The 17,127-nt window shown below is 41.3% G+C and overlaps 1 protein-coding gene across 1 annotated transcript in view; it reads right to left on the minus strand.

Annotated features, from left to right (window-relative positions):
- Positions 1-162: 162 nt before the first annotated feature.
- The window catches only part of ELP2 (elongator acetyltransferase complex subunit 2), a 43,089-nt gene continuing 26,124 nt past the window's right edge, over positions 163-17,127 (minus strand). Inside the window, exons 16-21 of the mRNA XM_060278057.1 lie at positions 15,851-15,923; positions 14,570-14,762; positions 13,242-13,363; positions 10,767-10,909; positions 10,018-10,131; positions 163-6,968 (exon numbers count right to left, since the gene is read on the minus strand). Coding sequence (XP_060134040.1) covers positions 6,812-6,968; positions 10,018-10,131; positions 10,767-10,909; positions 13,242-13,363; positions 14,570-14,762; positions 15,851-15,923 — 802 coding nt within the window. The 3' untranslated portion in view covers positions 163-6,811. The remainder of the gene's footprint in view (positions 6,969-10,017; positions 10,132-10,766; positions 10,910-13,241; positions 13,364-14,569; positions 14,763-15,850; positions 15,924-17,127) is intronic.

Below are 17,127 nucleotides of genomic sequence, written 5' to 3' on the forward strand. Positions count from 1 at the left end.
TTGAGTGAGCTGGGTCTATTCATGAAGAAATGTGTTTATGTAAGCTCTTGTTCCTTCCCATGGCAAGCTGTGAGCAGGATATGCAAATCATGTGAATGGCGCAGAAACAACATTCAGAGAGTGGCTGAGGGCTGGAGACAGACAAAAAAGTTTTTTTGGGGGGGTGGGGGTACTGCTTCGAAACACTGCAACACCTGTGTGCCCAGAGATAACGGCATGATGAGATGTAATTACAGTGGTGCCTCGCAAGACAAAAGTAATTCGTTCCGCGAGTTGCTTCATCTTGCGATAATTTCGTCTTGTGAAGCGCGGTTTGCCATGACAAAAACAAACAAAACCCCACTGAAAAACTTCGTCTTGCGAGGTACCACTGTACTGCCATCTTCACTTTTTTCCAACCGTGTTGGCTGTCTCCAGCCTTGGCCACTCAAATTGGATGGCAATTTGGCATGCAACATTGGTGATACTGGCCAGCTGCCATTTCTAAATCTTGTATTAATTAAGCTAGCACAATAGGGCAGTGTGGAGAGGGAAGGGTGTGTGTGTCCTTTTGTTACTGCACTGTCTTCTCTCATGCCATAGGAATGAATCTTTTTCCCACCAGTGTTCCCAGGATAGCGTTTTAGTATCTGCATGAGAGAGGAGATAATATCAACCGAGTCACTTCAGATGCCCCTGCTCCCTCCTTCCTGATTATATTACCTTTGAAACACATGACGCTTAATCCACTGGGGGCATCACAGAATCTCTCCCTGCACACATATCGCTGAGAGGTCATGGAGGCACCTGGAAGGGTTAGGACAACAGTGAGTAAGTCTACCGCACAGGGAGTAGAACACATCACTCTGTTTGAGCACTAACCACTGAAGGTGTCGTCTGGTGTGAGTGTGTGAGCGTGTATGTATGTGTGTTGCCAGTATTCTCTTAATTTATTAATAAACTTCATCAGGACTTTATTTAATACAAATAAATATTACTTTTCAAAAAAGAACAATAATACTGTATATAATGTATACACAAAACATTTCTGTAGAAAATATTATTCCAACATAGCAGGAAACAAATAAAAAAATTCCAAAAAGTATTGGACTGTTGGCGGTGAGTGTGTGTCTGTAACTCTTTGTGAATACTGACCGTGTGCTGTTTCTTAGGTTTAAATCATGCAGTACATTCTTTGTCTCCAATGCAACTGTAGTTTCTCCCACAACATTTTTTTTTAAATTTCCTGCAGAAAATAAGGCCCACAAAAGTGACTATAGCTATTTAATGTTTCTGTTTTTTTATACTGCAGCAAAAATGTACTGTAAAAATTTATGACGAGCTATGCCCCAATGGCATTTTCCAACAATGATAGTGCACAAAATGCTTTAATCTAGACTGGAACTGTCAAAAATTATTTTAAAAAAAGAGAATACATGGAGAATTTCTTGTATACCCCTTATACTGCATGAAAACCAATTTTTAATAAATTGTTGCAAAAATCTGTTTTATTAATAAAATAGAGAAAACCTAATTACTACTTAGTGGTTGGTTCTCTTTCTTACGGATAACCCTTGTAAAATTGCAGGTACAAAACTCATTGCTAGGACGGAAAAAAGCTCACTCAGGCCCCATTTGGTGAGATAGGTAGCAATTGATCTCTTTCTGTATTGCAGGCAAAGGCCTAGCTAGAGAAAAATAGGAGATGCCTCCTAGTCCAGAGCCCTGGCCAATATTGTTTAGTCTAAGAAAAGACCCTGTCTTCCAGTAGACTCTGTCCTAGACCACTCACGAGCAACAAGGAGAGAGAAAAGTTGTTGCACCATCATCTACATACTGCAGCACAGAGAAAAGTCCTGCAGAGCATTCAGTCAATGGAGCAGACAGACATTCTCTTCTTCTTCCCCATAACTGCCTACGTATGTGTAGGGAAGCTGTGACCCTATGGCTGTTCACTGGACTACAATTCCCATCATCCCTTGCCAGTGGCCATGTTAGCTGCAGGGCTGATGGAAGCTGGAGTCCAGCACTATCTGGAGAGCTACATGTTCCCTAGCCTAGAAGCTACTTTTTAGGATGATATCATGCACCATGAGGTCCTTACCATTCCCAGGGTGAGACTGGTTGGATGCAGTGTGGAAGTGACTCTCCCATATGCCGCCATGGTTCTGATCTCAAGAGTCTGGTGAGGGGACCTGCACAGAAAGATAGGGGCCTTTGTGTATTTAAATGTATTATTTTTAGAATCTTCTTGTTTCGAAGTGGGTACAAGTATATTACATGGCAAATTGTACGCATTTCTGAGCAGGGTTTTTGTTTTTTAAAAGTAGTGCATATAAGCCCGTGCTATGTGTGACTTGTAGCAATTCTAAAGCTCCCTGTCAAGTAGAGGGACATCTTGGGTTATAAATTCCACTGCACAGAAAGGGAAAAAGGGACCACCCCAAAGAAATCGAGGCCCTTTAGTATATAGGCTGATCCATTAAAAACCTATAATTTGTCTACATTTGTTAAATCAGGCATCCCCAAACTTCGGCCCTCCAGATGTTTTGGACTACAATTCCCATCTTCCCCAACCACTGGTCCTGTTAGCTAGAGATCATGGGAGTTGTAGGCCAAAACATCTGGAGGGCCGCCGTTTGGGGATGTCTGTGTTAAATCGATCAGCATCAGCCACTTTTATGATGCTGTTTTCCATAAGGGAAGAGGTACTATGGACCACAACTTCATTTTAGGCCAATAGATACAACATGGGATCTAAATAAGCTGTGTATTGCCTTTGATGATTTTACAGCAATGTTTATGGGACAAACTGCAGCAAACCAATATTAATGAAAGGTTACTGTTATTAATAAGTATTTTGCATTGCAATGCAAATTGCTTGCTCAGATTTGTCCCCATCTACTTTATTGAATAGGCTTACACTTCCATGAGGGAAGAAAGGACTATGGCAAAGATATTGCTCTCCATATATGTAGGAACTGAGATGCACTAGGTTAAATTATTTGAAGCATTGCCCAAGCTGAAGGTAGATGACACTGATGCTCCCAAACAGCAATAGAGTTATCAGAGATCTGCTTGCAAAGTTGGCAGCAGTGATCCCTGCAAACAACTCAATGGGAGTTGTCATAACCACATTGCAAGACATGTGGGGCAAGACATGGATATTCTCGGTTCTCCCATATCAAAGTTAGAAAATGTCTTAAATTTTGAGACATGTTAATTATGCCTTTCATAACAGTCAACAATGGGAATTACTCTGCAAAATGGACGATAGCTCCCTATAAATTGTCCAATAACACAGCGTCCCATTTCTTGGGCTGCAATCCAATACCTAGTTACCTGGAAATAAGCCCCCTTGAACTCAATGGGACTTAGAGCAGACAGCACACACTGATTTAAAAAATAAGCTCAGGTTCCCAGTTGTTTTCCTAATGTGAGATGATAACGAAGTTGCATTTTAACTTCAACCTGGTTTTTCAGACATTAGTCATGACCTCAGTGGAGGTTTTAAAAAAATCAATGCTGCTTTCAAAACAACTCCCTGCATGTTTCTTTAGCACTCCTTCCCAGTCACAAATGGATTTTCACTGTTCCTTTACAGGCATGTTTTTGTTTTTTTAAAGTGGCTACTTCCCATGAGAAACTCTGGCTTCAGCTACCAGGCCATTGCTTTTGAAACCGGTAAGACATCAGAAGTGCCCTGCTGGATCAAACCTAAGGCTTACCTAGTCCGATATCCTGTTTCCCAAAGTGACTAGCCAAATGCCCATGAGCAATAGCCCTTTCCAGCTGCCATTTTTCAGCAATTAAGGGCATGCTCCCTCTGATCTTGGATGTAGGATAACAAGACACAGAAAGCATTACCCTCCGTTAATTTTGAAGGGGTCTACATTGGTGGCCATAACTATTATTCATGCTTAGGAATTATTTCCAGAGGAAGAATGTAGCAACTCCTACAAATACAAAGGTTGTTATCGTCTGGGGGAAGGGCAGGCTCAATTTTTGCTGGGACAACAGAAAATATTTTCAAGAGGGAGCGAGACTAAAGTGAGCACTGATTTCTTGATGAAGTCAAGCCAACCCGTTAAAAAAATTGTAAGCTTAAATTATATATGTAACACTAAAAATGCTCATGTGCCAGGACACATGAAGCTACTCACCCATTTTCTTGGCCTGAAGTGCCGTTCCATACACTGAATTGACTCTTGCCCAACTTGCAAAGGAGGACTGGCCATTCTTCTCCAAGTCTTTGGTGCTCGCTTCTGATTTTATCCAGAGATAGGAATCCAAGCACTTCTCACTTCACCCTCCTTCAATGCCTTACGATACCTGTCAGCACAGGCTTCAAAATAACCACTTGCTTGGCCACATATCCTGGTGACTGGGTGTACTTTACTGGAAAAACTTAACAAGTATTAAAATTGCTTCCACCTCTAACCTTGGCAGACTATTCCTAACAAGATGCAAAGGTCTCGAAGGATCCTGGTTCATTTACACTGTGGCCTCAGAACCATGAATTGCCCCAGCTTCCTAAGGATGGATGGCCTCATATTTATGCTTTTTCTGTGCCGTTTTGCTTTATAAACATATGATTATTGACACGGTGTCAGACCCATTAAATTATCAAGCCTGGTGCTGTTTAAATCTGACTGGCAGAAATTCTTCAGGGTCTCAGGCAGAGGCAAGCTGGTGGTGGTTTACTTCTGAGCTCTCTACTTTAACTTAAGATACACAGGAGTGAATTGCTCTGTTGCTGAGGTTTCAATTTTTTTAAAAAAAATGTCAATTTCTTTTTACAGAAGCAATATAGGAACGACTTTGTTAAGGAGATGTGTTGGACTCGGTTAAATTTTCAGCAATGCATAAGAAGCTCCCCAAAGAGGCTTTAAGGTTTGCTTAAGCATAAAGGACAGAATGAGATATTCTCTGCTACAATTGCTATGCCACTGCTGCAAGCTTGACATTTGATCCACTTATAAGAAGGGTTTCTCAAATGACTGGGCTCACTTTCCTGGGGGAAAAGAAGATTGCACTAGTTTTAACAATTAGTCTGAGAGTTTTTTAGTTGGCTGAGTGTAATTTAGAGAAAATGTGTCCCAGCACAGGCTATTTATGGAAAGACAACTAAAACCTTTCCCTCTCTGATTTCAGCACCACACAGGCAAGAGTCAACAAAAAGGCGAATACCTTAATTTATTTTATCATAGGTAAGCTGCACTTTGCTTCCATGATGGAGCTTAAGGTGGTCTACATAAGGTGATCCTGCATCTGAGCACTATCCTTTAGGAGTTGAAAATAAAGGTAAAGGGACCCCTGACCGTTAGGTCCAGTTGCGGACAACTCTGGGGTTGCGGTTCTCATATTGCTCTATAGGCTGAGGGAGCTGGCGTTTCTCTGCAGGCAGCTTCCGGGTCATGTGGCCAGCATGACTAAGCTGCTTCTGGCGAACCAGAGCAGCACACAGAAACGCTGTTTACCTTTCAGCCGGAGCGGTCCCTATTTATCTACTTGCACTTGACGTGCTTTCGAACTGCTAGGTGGGCAGGAGCTGGGACCGAGCACACTAGTCCTATTCATTTTCCTCACACGACTGTGCAGCACCACGCAAAGACTTTCAATAGTTGAAAAAGTTACCCACTTTTAACAAAGAATCAGACAAATATTGCAAAATAGTGAATACAGTGGTACCTCGGGTTACAAACACTTTGGGTTACAGACTCCACTAACCCGGAAGTAGTACCTTGGGTTAAGAACTTTACCACAGGATGAGAACAGAAATCACGTGGCAGCAGTGGGAGACCCCATTAGCTAAAGTGGTGCCTCAGGTTAAGAACGGACCTCCAAAGCGAATTAAGTTCGTAAGCAGAGGTACCACTGTACTATACTCTCAGAAAAAACTAAATCTAATGGAACTGGAATCACACAAGTTCCATGGCACAATAAATCTGATCTCAAGCCGCCGCGTTTAACACACATTATACGTAACAGAGACGAAAAGTTACAAAGAATTTCAAAAGGTCATCTAAATCAGGGGCACAGAACCTTTTTCACTCAGAGGGCCACATTCCATTCTGGGCAAGATTCTGGGGGCTGCATGCCAGTGGAGGGCAGGGAGAAGGGCTGTGAAGTGGACAGAGCAATTAATGTGAATTTTACCTTTGTGCAATAGTCTAGTTGACAGGCATTCTCACACCCCTCTTTCTATCTTTAACCTAAGGAAACAAGAGGCATTATCAGAGACACACTCCAGCTAGGCAAAAACAACCAAGGAAAGTGCAGAGCGGGACAAGCAGGGGATGTGGCTGGGAAGGGCCTAGGGAAAGTACTAAGAGCCAAATCGTGAGGTGCAGAAGGCAAAATGCAGCCCCTGAGCCTGACATTCTCCACCCCGACCAAAACAAAAACCCTGCATTGGTTAAGGCTCAGGCACATTTAAGAGACAAAACTTTGTTGAGGCCCAGGCTAGAACCATGAACGAAAATGATGTTGAACACGAGGGGGGGGGGGATAGGCAACTTTAAACAGGAATGTAATTTCCAAGGAGGTAAAGAAGTGAGTCCGTTCTGCCCCAGCCACTTCTGCTCTAGGGAGATGGTTATCTCAAGGAAAACGCTAGCGAAGGACAGCAATACACTCGTGGAGAATAACCTTTTCGTGAGGGAAGGCCAATAGTAGACACATGTTTTTATACAAACCGCTTTAATAATTAAGCTCCAGGTAGACGTGTAGCATTTGCCATAGTTTTCATAAAAAGAAGTGCTTTAAAAAAAAAGTTCAGAAAACAGATACTATTCACATATTTCACGAAGTGTGGTCGAAAGTAAATTGCTTAAAGACTGTCTCTGTTAATGCTGAGTATCTTGACAGAATAGTCAGCCCCGCAGCTCGCCAGCTGCAGCCACTTGCTGCTCTCGGCTGTCCCTTGCCCAGCTCGGCCCACGCACTTTCTCCAACACAGCTGCTTGACAACAAGAGTGTGGCTTTGGCTGCAAAAAGACAGAAGCTATTAGGAGGAAGGAAACCCAATTCATCTCTCACAACCACAAAATGTCAAACTCAGCTGGACTTTGTCAATTCCAAACGTCAGCATTTATCTAATTAGTGCACTCCTTTTCAGCGCTGCCAGCTTGGGGGGGGGGGACTAAACTTGTCACTGCCTGTAGATATTAAAGATGCTGGAGCTATTCTGAGTTCAAGTGGCATTTCTCCACTTCATCCCATAAATAATTCAAACAGAAATAAACCTATTTTCACTGTAATTTCAGGTCAAACGTTGCCATTAGCCATGCAAGCTTCTTAACGAAAAGTTACAAAACACATCACTTAGAAAGTTTAAAGAGAAGCAAGTGTCAGAGAGTACAACAGCTCAAGGGAAAAGATGCCAAACCATGGGCTGATAGTCAGGGGTGCCTTCGCGAGCTCATGTGCTCACTCACTCCAGCCTCGTTTCATGAATTACCTTCTCCCCCTTCTAGGGTGTGGGGGTGTTCGTTCGTTTTTTTGTGTTTCACTTCTAGGTTTCACTAATCATAGTTTACTACGACATCCACATTAGCAACCTGTCGTTAATGCCTTACTTCAAGTTTATAAACAAACTATGGATTTGTATTATGATTTCCAGGCAAGATGTTAACCAACAGGCTACCAATATGGTTATCTCAGCAAATTATTATCAACAAAAATCAGGATGGGATGATGTAATCAACCCATACGTTTGTAGGGGCAATCCTAACCACTGAACTATGATTGGCCGCCGTATCCAAAGGCAAAATCCAGGTGCACAAACAACTGCAATCAGAAGCACGTGTAGAAAATGTTAATTACCCAACTAATATTCACATTCCCCAATGCTTTTTGAACTATAGACATGTTATTCCACAGAGTAAACAACTCAAATAAAAGCAAATAGTAGCTCCAATTCAATCTCCATCTGCTGGCACCAGAGCAGGTAAACTTGTTCAAGAATTAAGTAGCTACAGCTGACAATTTGCAACACTGAACTCTTAATAAATGTAAACAAGACATACAGAAGTCAAGGTATGCCAACAGAACTGTGTAAAGTCTTATCTAGCTATTGTGCTAGCAATAGATGTCCCAGAGGGCTCTGGACTGTGTGAGAAATGTGTATGTGGAACCAGGCAAACCTTCTGAAGGGCAAACAGATGCTGCTGGTACACTAGTAAGCCCTTTGGGCCAATCTAGATAAATGGAAAAGTTAATGGCATAGTGATAGATTCAAACATTCATGGTCTCATGGGGCCTTAACAACCCAGATCCCAAAAGGCACAGAACTTGAAATCAGCATGGATGTGCCTCCTCTATTCATTGTTCATGCAGTAGTGATAATATAACTCTTATTAAGAGTACTGCATTATTTTATTTTTTTAAAAAATTGTCTGCAAATTGCTTTGAGCACAAATGTGGCGGAACATGTATTATATAAATAAAACTGACTCAGACTATACCGGTATATTCCTCCCTCCCATCAGATTTAAGCTTTTAAAAATTCACCCTATATGCATTTCTAAATGTCCCATTAAGGTCTTTAAAGTTCAGCTTGCACACGCAAGCACATCAAGTTATTTGCATCTGATTTGGAAAGTCTTAACCCAGTATGCATATAGCTGCAAACAATTGTAGTAACTGATTCCAGAGCTAAAGTGAGTCTTGGTTCTGACTTTTATCTAAGGCTTAGTTGTATCTGAATTGAAATTCAGGTTGCTAGTTCCAAATATGGATATAATTTTTTTAAGGGGTGATATGGGAATACATGCACAACAAGAATGGCAACTGAATTCTATATATGGGCTAAAGCTTCTAATATAAGAGCTACAGTAAGAGACTGGGGCTGCAAATCAGGGAGTCCTTGGTTCACAGCTACTTGCCTCCCACCACTCAAATCTGTAATATCGTCAGGATGATGACCCATTTTACAAGGTTATTGAAAGGATTACTAGATAATTACTAGATAATGTAATGTGCAGTGCTCTGAAAGTGCTATATAAAGGCCAAGTATTGCTAACACTCTGCCCTCTTCCAGGGCTGAGAAATGAAATAGGCAGAACAGAGGACATTTGCTGCTATAATTCTGCAACCAACCATGATGAGAACAGTCTGGTGAAAGCAGGAGGGAAGGATATTTTTTTCATGCACTACACAGAGGAATTCCACCCGTGCTGTACTGTCTTCCCTCTCACTGTAGGAAATTGAACTGAGTGCAAGGATGTGCAGGGGAAGCTGCTCTCTGGGATCAGCTATGAGTCGAAAAGCATGGAGCAGAAATTGCATGTGTAACACACTGACTAAGACTATTGTGATAGTGTATGGCCAGGGTATGGGCCTGAAACTAAGCAGATCTGGTTCTGGTTCTGGCCACAGAGCTTGAGGGATGACTGCCTGGGAACTGCAGTGAATTGATCATAATGATAAAAGTATTGCAGGGACCTTTAGCCTTATCATGCAGAGAAATCAGTATTATCATATGACATTCATCTGAAGCTGCTAACAAACCTTTACTGGGCTGAACTAGAATCAAATCAGAACAAGTTTAAGAACAACAGAAATGGTTTGACTCGTTTACTGGCACTCCCAAGAGCAACAGGGTCTGGAACAGCTCTTGTGCAACACTTTCTGAAATTAAGCAGCAGTTCTTGATAAAGAAGCAGAGAAAGGTCCACAGCAACCATACACAGACACAAGCATCCACAACATTTTCATCCTGCTCCTGCATCCCCTCCAGTGCACATCTTGCTGCTATGATAGCATGGCTCACCACAATTAAAATTCAGCTACTGGCTGGGGGCAAATCTGAAGCAGAGAATTCCCAGCTCACATTTCTAGCAGCTATGCTGCATCAGCTCTATAAATGAGGGTTTCTACAAATGCAGGTCCCTTAAGGCATCATTATAACAGGTGCCAAAGGGGCCTCACAGAACCAGTGCAAGAACCCTCACACAGCCAAATGCTAAGGCATCTGTGAAATAGTGGCTTTCTGTATAGTTGCTTTGAGACAAAAGAGGTTTGGGATAGGGTTACCTGTTGTCCGTTTCAAAACACTTGGTCCAGTCCGAAAGTGGCAGCCTCTTGTTGCTTGGTTTCCATTTATACAAATGAATCTTCCCACATTCTGTGCCTATTGCAACGATATAGCTATAAAAAACGGAGAGTTCTGTCAGTAATTAAAGCTCATTACCCAGTCAGCAAGCTTGTTTTCTCCTGCTCCAGAGGGTAAGGCCTGAACCACTGGCTTCAAGTTACAAGAAAGGAGATTCTGACTAAATGTCAGGAAGAACTTTGCGGCGGGAAGAGTGGTTCCACAACGGAATGGTCTCCCTCAGTAGACTGTGGACTCTCCTTCCTCGGAGGTTTTTAAGCACAGCTTGGAGGGCCATCTGCCATGGATGCTGTATTTGTGGTTCCAGAATTGCAGGCGGTTGGACTAGATGACCTGCAAGATTCCTTCCAACTCTCTGAAAGCTGATAATCCCAGCTCAACCACCACATATTGGACATCACATACAAGCAACTTTTAAGCCTTCCCCCATTTTAAGACTTGTTAATCGGGCCTATGGCTATTACAACGTACGTCCCACATAGAGCAACACCTAGAAGAGGTAGGGGCTGGTAGAACCAGTGACTGTCTGAATAAGAGTTAGAACTATGACAAGGCGCACTAAGAAACACAGGCCACAAAAGCCACTAGTGGCTCTGTTTCAGGAAAGCAATCGCCATGAACATTCAGCTTCTGAGCAAATGGCTTCTCCAAGGACAAAGGGGCAACATACCTCCCATCAGGAGCTAGCAGATGACTAGCACTAAGGGCCGTGACAGAGTCCCCAACATCCAGGACTGGCGAACAAGGCTGGATCTCACCAGGGTCGTTTTCTTTATTCTCCTCTGCTGAACAACATTCATCCCAAATAACAACCTGTTTCAAGTGCAAGTAGCAGAGTATCAGCCAATGAGACAGTGATCTTACAAAGGACTACACACTTGGATCAGGTGGGAGTTTTCACTCCTGCAGTGCTTCTTCCCAATGCTGCGAGAAACTAACTGTTCTCCATGCATGGAAAAAGTTTAGGGATGAATTTATTATGTGAAAATCCTGTTTTTCTTGCCCACCCCTTCTCTTGTTTGGGGTCCAGGTTTGTTGCGAACCCTCCAAAGAATACAAACCTATATATGCTTTTAAAAAACTGTTAGCCACCCTGAGTCCATGGGATACAGAAGGATGTAAACCCATATAAATAATAAAACTAACCATAAAGGCAAATCTCTCTCTCTAATGATATGTTGACTTTTTTTTTTTTGCCATACTGAAAAGTGAAGCATGGGGGAGCTTCTGGGGATATCTGAAGTTAGGAGAAAGAAGAAGGCACTCCTAACTTTGCTCACAACAATTCTGAAATGTTTACAGGGGTGATTAAAAAATAATAATCCAGCGCAAGTGTTGATGTACTTTATGGAGTCCAAAATTAGTTTTAGAGCAGAGGCTTAGGCTCTGGGAAAGCCACTGCTGGTTAGCAAACAGTGTACAAAACACATAGTAAGTTCTACTGTTGTACAAAAAACGTTTAGAAGCAAGGATTAACTGATAAAGATTATCTGGAAAACCTTCTTTGCAGGGCTGCTCGCCACCAGCAAATAAAGGATATTGCAAAAAGAGAGAAAAGAACCTGTATGAGGGCTTAAGAAAGGATAACAACGAAGCGGGTGGAAGGTTTTTTTCCCCCATGTGAAGGTGGGAATTTGCAAAATAGCTTATTATAGCCAGTGGTACATAAATGAGGCAAGATCTAAGCTCTTGTTCACTTTGTTAGCAGCAAGGCAGGCAAAAGCTGCTTTAAGCCGGAACTGCAAAACAGAACCTGACAACATGTGAAGAGGCATAAGTAACAGAGTCGTTACCATAGAAAAATACTTTTTGCGCTTTAGAAATTTGATTATAGACAACCACCACTCACTTTTCATTCTCCACTGCCATGAAATCAAAGTATGTGTAACTACAGTTGCTCACATTTATCTTCTGTTATCCTTGCATCTTTTGTCCCTGATCTTCCTCTGCTCTCTCTCCACTGACAAACCTTAGACTATAAGCTCCTTATAACAAGGAACAGTGATTTTCTGTCACTTATACTGTGAAAGCTTTATATATACTGATGGCACTGTACTAAATTATCACAGATGACCATGATATGCACAGATATTAAACTAAAATGATTACCAAGTTCTTAGGATCTGGGCAAGACTCTATACATGGCTACAGTTATGTAGGAGCATAGAAAACCCACAATATGTGCTATGGAGTACAGAATTCAGCTTCCAGAGAATTTCATCTCTCTTTCTCTCTCCCCTCATTTTATTCCCACAACGACCCTGTGAGGTATGTTATGTTAAGAGAGAATGACTGGCACAAGGTGAACAAGTGAGATTCAGTGCAGATTTCTACCTAGGCTTAGTCCAACACTTTAACCACTACCGTGCCTATTCTCATAATAAATTATTTGAAATAAGATAATTTATGCTAATTTCTCAATTTGCAGAATCCACAAATAGCATAAATTTCCAATTACTTAGCACAGAATTTGGACTGCCTAGGTATAAAACATTTCATGGATTGATTGACTGATTGATTCATTGATTGAATGAAGTACACACTGTCTGAATTCAGGCTTCTTTTTCAAAATAAATGCTTTAAGCAGGTTCTTGCCCCATCATAGTATACACAACATGGCTATAGGAGACTTCCTACTGCATAAAACTATTACCTTTCTAAGCTAGCATGCAAAATCCCACTTCTGTCCTATACTCACTAAAACAATGAGCATGTTAGAATTAACAGCAGATGGGTAAATAATATTTTGTGCAAAATTCCTCCTCTGCTTTCTAATACACTCACCAGCTTCCATCTGCATTGATTCTGTCTTTTAGTAAAAGATTATGCCTATATATAAAAAATAGGTCAGTGCCAAACAAATTTACTGAGGGATGGATTTTTAAAGGCATATTTATTTTAACGACACATTCCGCATAAACATACAAGAACATGCTCCTTTGGTTCTTGCCCCAAATAGGAGTGAAGTATTGGTTTTCTTTAAACTTTTTTTGTACTTTTTTAAACGATTACACGGATGGAACACTGCCTTGGACACCCTTTTTAAGGAAGAGGGTGCTTTTAATAAAATGCTTTTAATAAATAAATATTGATTTGTGCGAATTAACTGTGAAGCTGGGTAAGGAGCAACTGATTACTTACTTACCTTTTTGTCTCTGCTTCCAGTAATGAAATACTTGCTATCAGGGGTCCAGTCGCAGGACCAAATGATGCGAGTGTGCACAGCTGTGCTTTGATCTGTGTAAGCAAAAAGGCTGAAAGCTGGATCTGGAATGACAAATATGAAACAGAAGAATGTTGTGATTTATTCCTGCAATCAGACATTGCCCCAGAAAATGGTGGGGTAAAAGTTCAAAAGGAGGGAACAGTAATCTAGAGTACAGATCGCCAACTGATGGCTCGCAAACTGCATCCAGACACACACACCGTTCCTATTTTCCTGGTGTTCTGAACACTAAAGGCAGCCCTCTGCATAACTGCAGAAGCTTCTGGGGTAACTCAGTTTGCACTGAAAGATCATCTACTAAGATTGCTCAATCAAGGAAATGAGATCTTCCCAAGCCAAGCTGCTTGGGCAACTACAATGGCATCACTGCTAGCGAGTTTGGGGATGGGGTACGGGTGTGTGGGGGGGTGTCTACCAACATCCACCAGCTGAAAAACTGATATACTGCATTCAAAAAGCCTTCTTTAGGGAAGATTTGACTTTACCAAACACACACAATCTACAAACCAGTTAAAGAAGTGGCTATCGTTTCCAAATCCCACAAGATTGTCAGGAACAGCAATACTCATATTTGAACTGATGGTTCAATAGAACAGAATACATAATATCCACTTCTTCCAGCACATCTACAAGCTCTCTTTAACATCCAGTGTTAACTCTCCTGGAATGCCATTCCCTTACATATGGGATACAAAGATACCATTCAACAGTCAAATGTTACTGGACCATGTATTTACAGGAGAAATGTCCCACAACATTTTATCAAGAGAGTTGCTACTAATAAAAGAAGGTAGGTTGCAATAGTTTTCACAACTGCTCAGTTTCCTGAGCACTGCTCAGTCCATAATGGTCAGGAGCAGGGAAACTATTTTGCCATTTCATCAGAGTAGGGCGTAAACGGACATACAGTACGTATGTCCAAAAGTTTCTTTTCCACAAGAAACACCCAAGGCCAACAGGAAGAAGCAAACAAGACAGCTTCCACCACCCTCATTTGATTAATGGCTTGCCATGAATCAGCAGCTTGAAAGTTCCTGCTGCCCAAATGTTCTCTCCCCTGGAAACTGTATGATGAAGGCAAGATTTGTAAATCAAAATATGAAGAGTAGGTTTGCAAAAGGAGATGAAGTTTAAGAAGAAACTAAAATAGAGTCACAAAATGGATATCGGTGCGTTCATTCGTAGCACACCTTTAAAACCTGCAATGTTAGTTTTCAATCAGTGACACCAACTGTTAGCTAGCTTACCTGGTTGCATTGAAGTGATGTCACTACACTTCCAAAGTGACCACCGCCTGTCTCTTGAAACTGCTAACAAGAATTTATCGTTGGGGGAGAAGGAAATCTGTGTCACTGTCAGGTTGTGGAAAGGTAAGCACTGTATCTGCTTCCAAGTTGCGGTGCTCCACAAAATAATGGCTGCATGTTCTTTTTTAGAAGCCTGCGAAACGGGGTGGTGGTGGTGGAGGAGGAGGAGAGAGAATAAATACTGAGAATGAACAAAAGCAGATTTGGGGAAAAAACAACCGTAAGGGCAGATAAACAATTTACAGAGACATTTGCCGGGTAAGATTGTGTTTAGGATGCTTGATGTCATTATTGTGGTGGTTTTATTGTTGCTCTGGTTGGTGTTGATATTTACCCACTCTTCTTTTGTATTACCGTTTAAATTGCTTTTATGCTTTTAAATGGTCTTATCATGTCGCACCCTGGGACAGACTGCCAATGAAGGGTGGCCAAAAAGATTCCTAAATAAAGCCAGCATGATGTAGTAGCAAAAAGCGCTGGGGGAAATAGTGAGTTTGAACCCATCTTTTTTGGATGAATAAATATTTACTTTGCAAACTGTCCTTCGGCAGGAATCTTGACTTCACTTGATTCTCTTTTTGCTTGCATTAAGGAAATGCCAGAAACACAGATTTGGTTGGTTAGGGCAATGCTTTATAACAAAGCAGGTATTTCAGAAAAGCCTCCCTTTACTTATTTCATTTTTGCAATTATAACAATTCTTCCTCTCAAAAAATGACCACCACCACAAGTGGCTGACCCCACTACTATTACAATGCAAGTACTGATGGTATTTTTTACAGTCCTTGGCTTCCAGAAGCTCATGTTATGCATATGTTGGCCCAGGACACCATTCTACATTAAAATGGCCAGGTTTGACCCGTCCTTCGAAAAACCCATTTTGATTTTGCTGATTAATCAACATGCCCCATGTACAACCAACAGCCTATATGAGGAATCATTCACTGATTTGCATCTGTGGAATCTCTCCGCATATTTGTTTTAAAAATATGCATCTGATGTATTTAAGGTACATATCTTCATTTTTTTTATAAAAAAAAAAAGAGGAACAGTTCCACGCAATGAGGTCACTCTTTCCTGTCAGCATCAGTTGCTGCCACAGGTTTGTGAGACTGTCTAGCTGGTGGGCCTCTGGTCTGATCCGGCAGGATTCTTTCACGTTACTCAGGCCACCCAGATCACTGCAATCAAAATTTCAGTCGCTTTTTTACTTTTTCTTACCTTACATGCCGAGGCAATCACAGTTTTCGCATTATTGCAGGCAACACAAAAAATTTCATAGCCGTGTCCATACCTAAAATGACAAAGACCCCCAAGGTAGTAAAAAGGCAAAGATAGCAAAATATGTCAGGTAGGCCACAGTTCATTGCAGTGTACACACACCCCAGTTCCAATTCATTTCCATATAACTTGGCTATTACTGGTATAGAGGTATCCAAGCTCTGCTGTCTTGCACCCAAACCAAACATTGAGCTAGATAAGATTCAATGTGATCTCAAAGACAAGGCTCTCCTAAAAGTGTGTGTGTTTGATTCCCAAAACATATTCTGGGCTGCACATACCCTATTCCCTAATTATTTCTTTATAAACTGGCTATTAGTGGCAGGTCACTTGAAGAGGCCTCAGCAATCACACTGGGTCTATGAAGATCCCACAGCAGAATGGTCTTCAATGCCTTGAGTTATCACCTTTATTCACCCTGTAGTTAGACCAGCCCAACAAATGTGAGCTAAAAAAGCAAACACATTTTGCATGAAGCTAGACACTGCAAGTTTTAGTATGTTGCTTGATTATTCCTGTAATTATTTTAAAGTTCAGCCATACTATTATTGAACTATTAAAATGTAATCTTTGCAATGGAACACTTCAGTAGACTCCTATCTCCTTAAATATTTATCAAAGTTAAAAATTTATTCTGAAATCTAAAGCTGAGGTGACAGTATTTCGCACAGAAATGCAATTGCCAAATGGTCTATTTTTAGCAAGCCAGTTTCTGTTTTTCCTGCTGCTATGGCAACATTAAACCTACATTTTCTATTATTTCACATTGCTTCTTTCAAGATTAATACTGCACAAATACAATTGGGAACAGACAATATTTTCTTTATCTCCTGTCAAAATACATTGCTTCCTACAAAAAAAAAAAGATGCTGTAGAACTCAGGCTTGGAAAAAGTCTTCCCCAGCAGGTTTGATGAATTTCATCTTATTAACAGGGAATGCCACGGCCTAAACCATACTCTTCATTGGCCAGTGATCCTTTTTGCATGCCTTTGAACATTTGAACCTAGACTGGGTTCTGATATAACACAAAGCCATGCATTATATCTTGGTTTTTGCAGACTTCCACCCAAAGTGTGGTTTGTTTGGGGCCAATAAACCAGTTTGAAGCTGGTTTGTAAAACATAACATTTGGGAACAGTTGCTTGCTGTTTTGTAGGAACTCACAAGCCACAGTTTGGGCAATTGATCCACCTCAAAGATCTGCTATACTATGGT

The sequence above is a fragment of the Zootoca vivipara genome, chromosome 8 (genome assembly GCF_963506605.1).
Source record: "Zootoca vivipara chromosome 8, rZooViv1.1, whole genome shotgun sequence".
NCBI classification, from domain to species: Eukaryota; Metazoa; Chordata; class Lepidosauria; order Squamata; family Lacertidae; genus Zootoca; species Zootoca vivipara.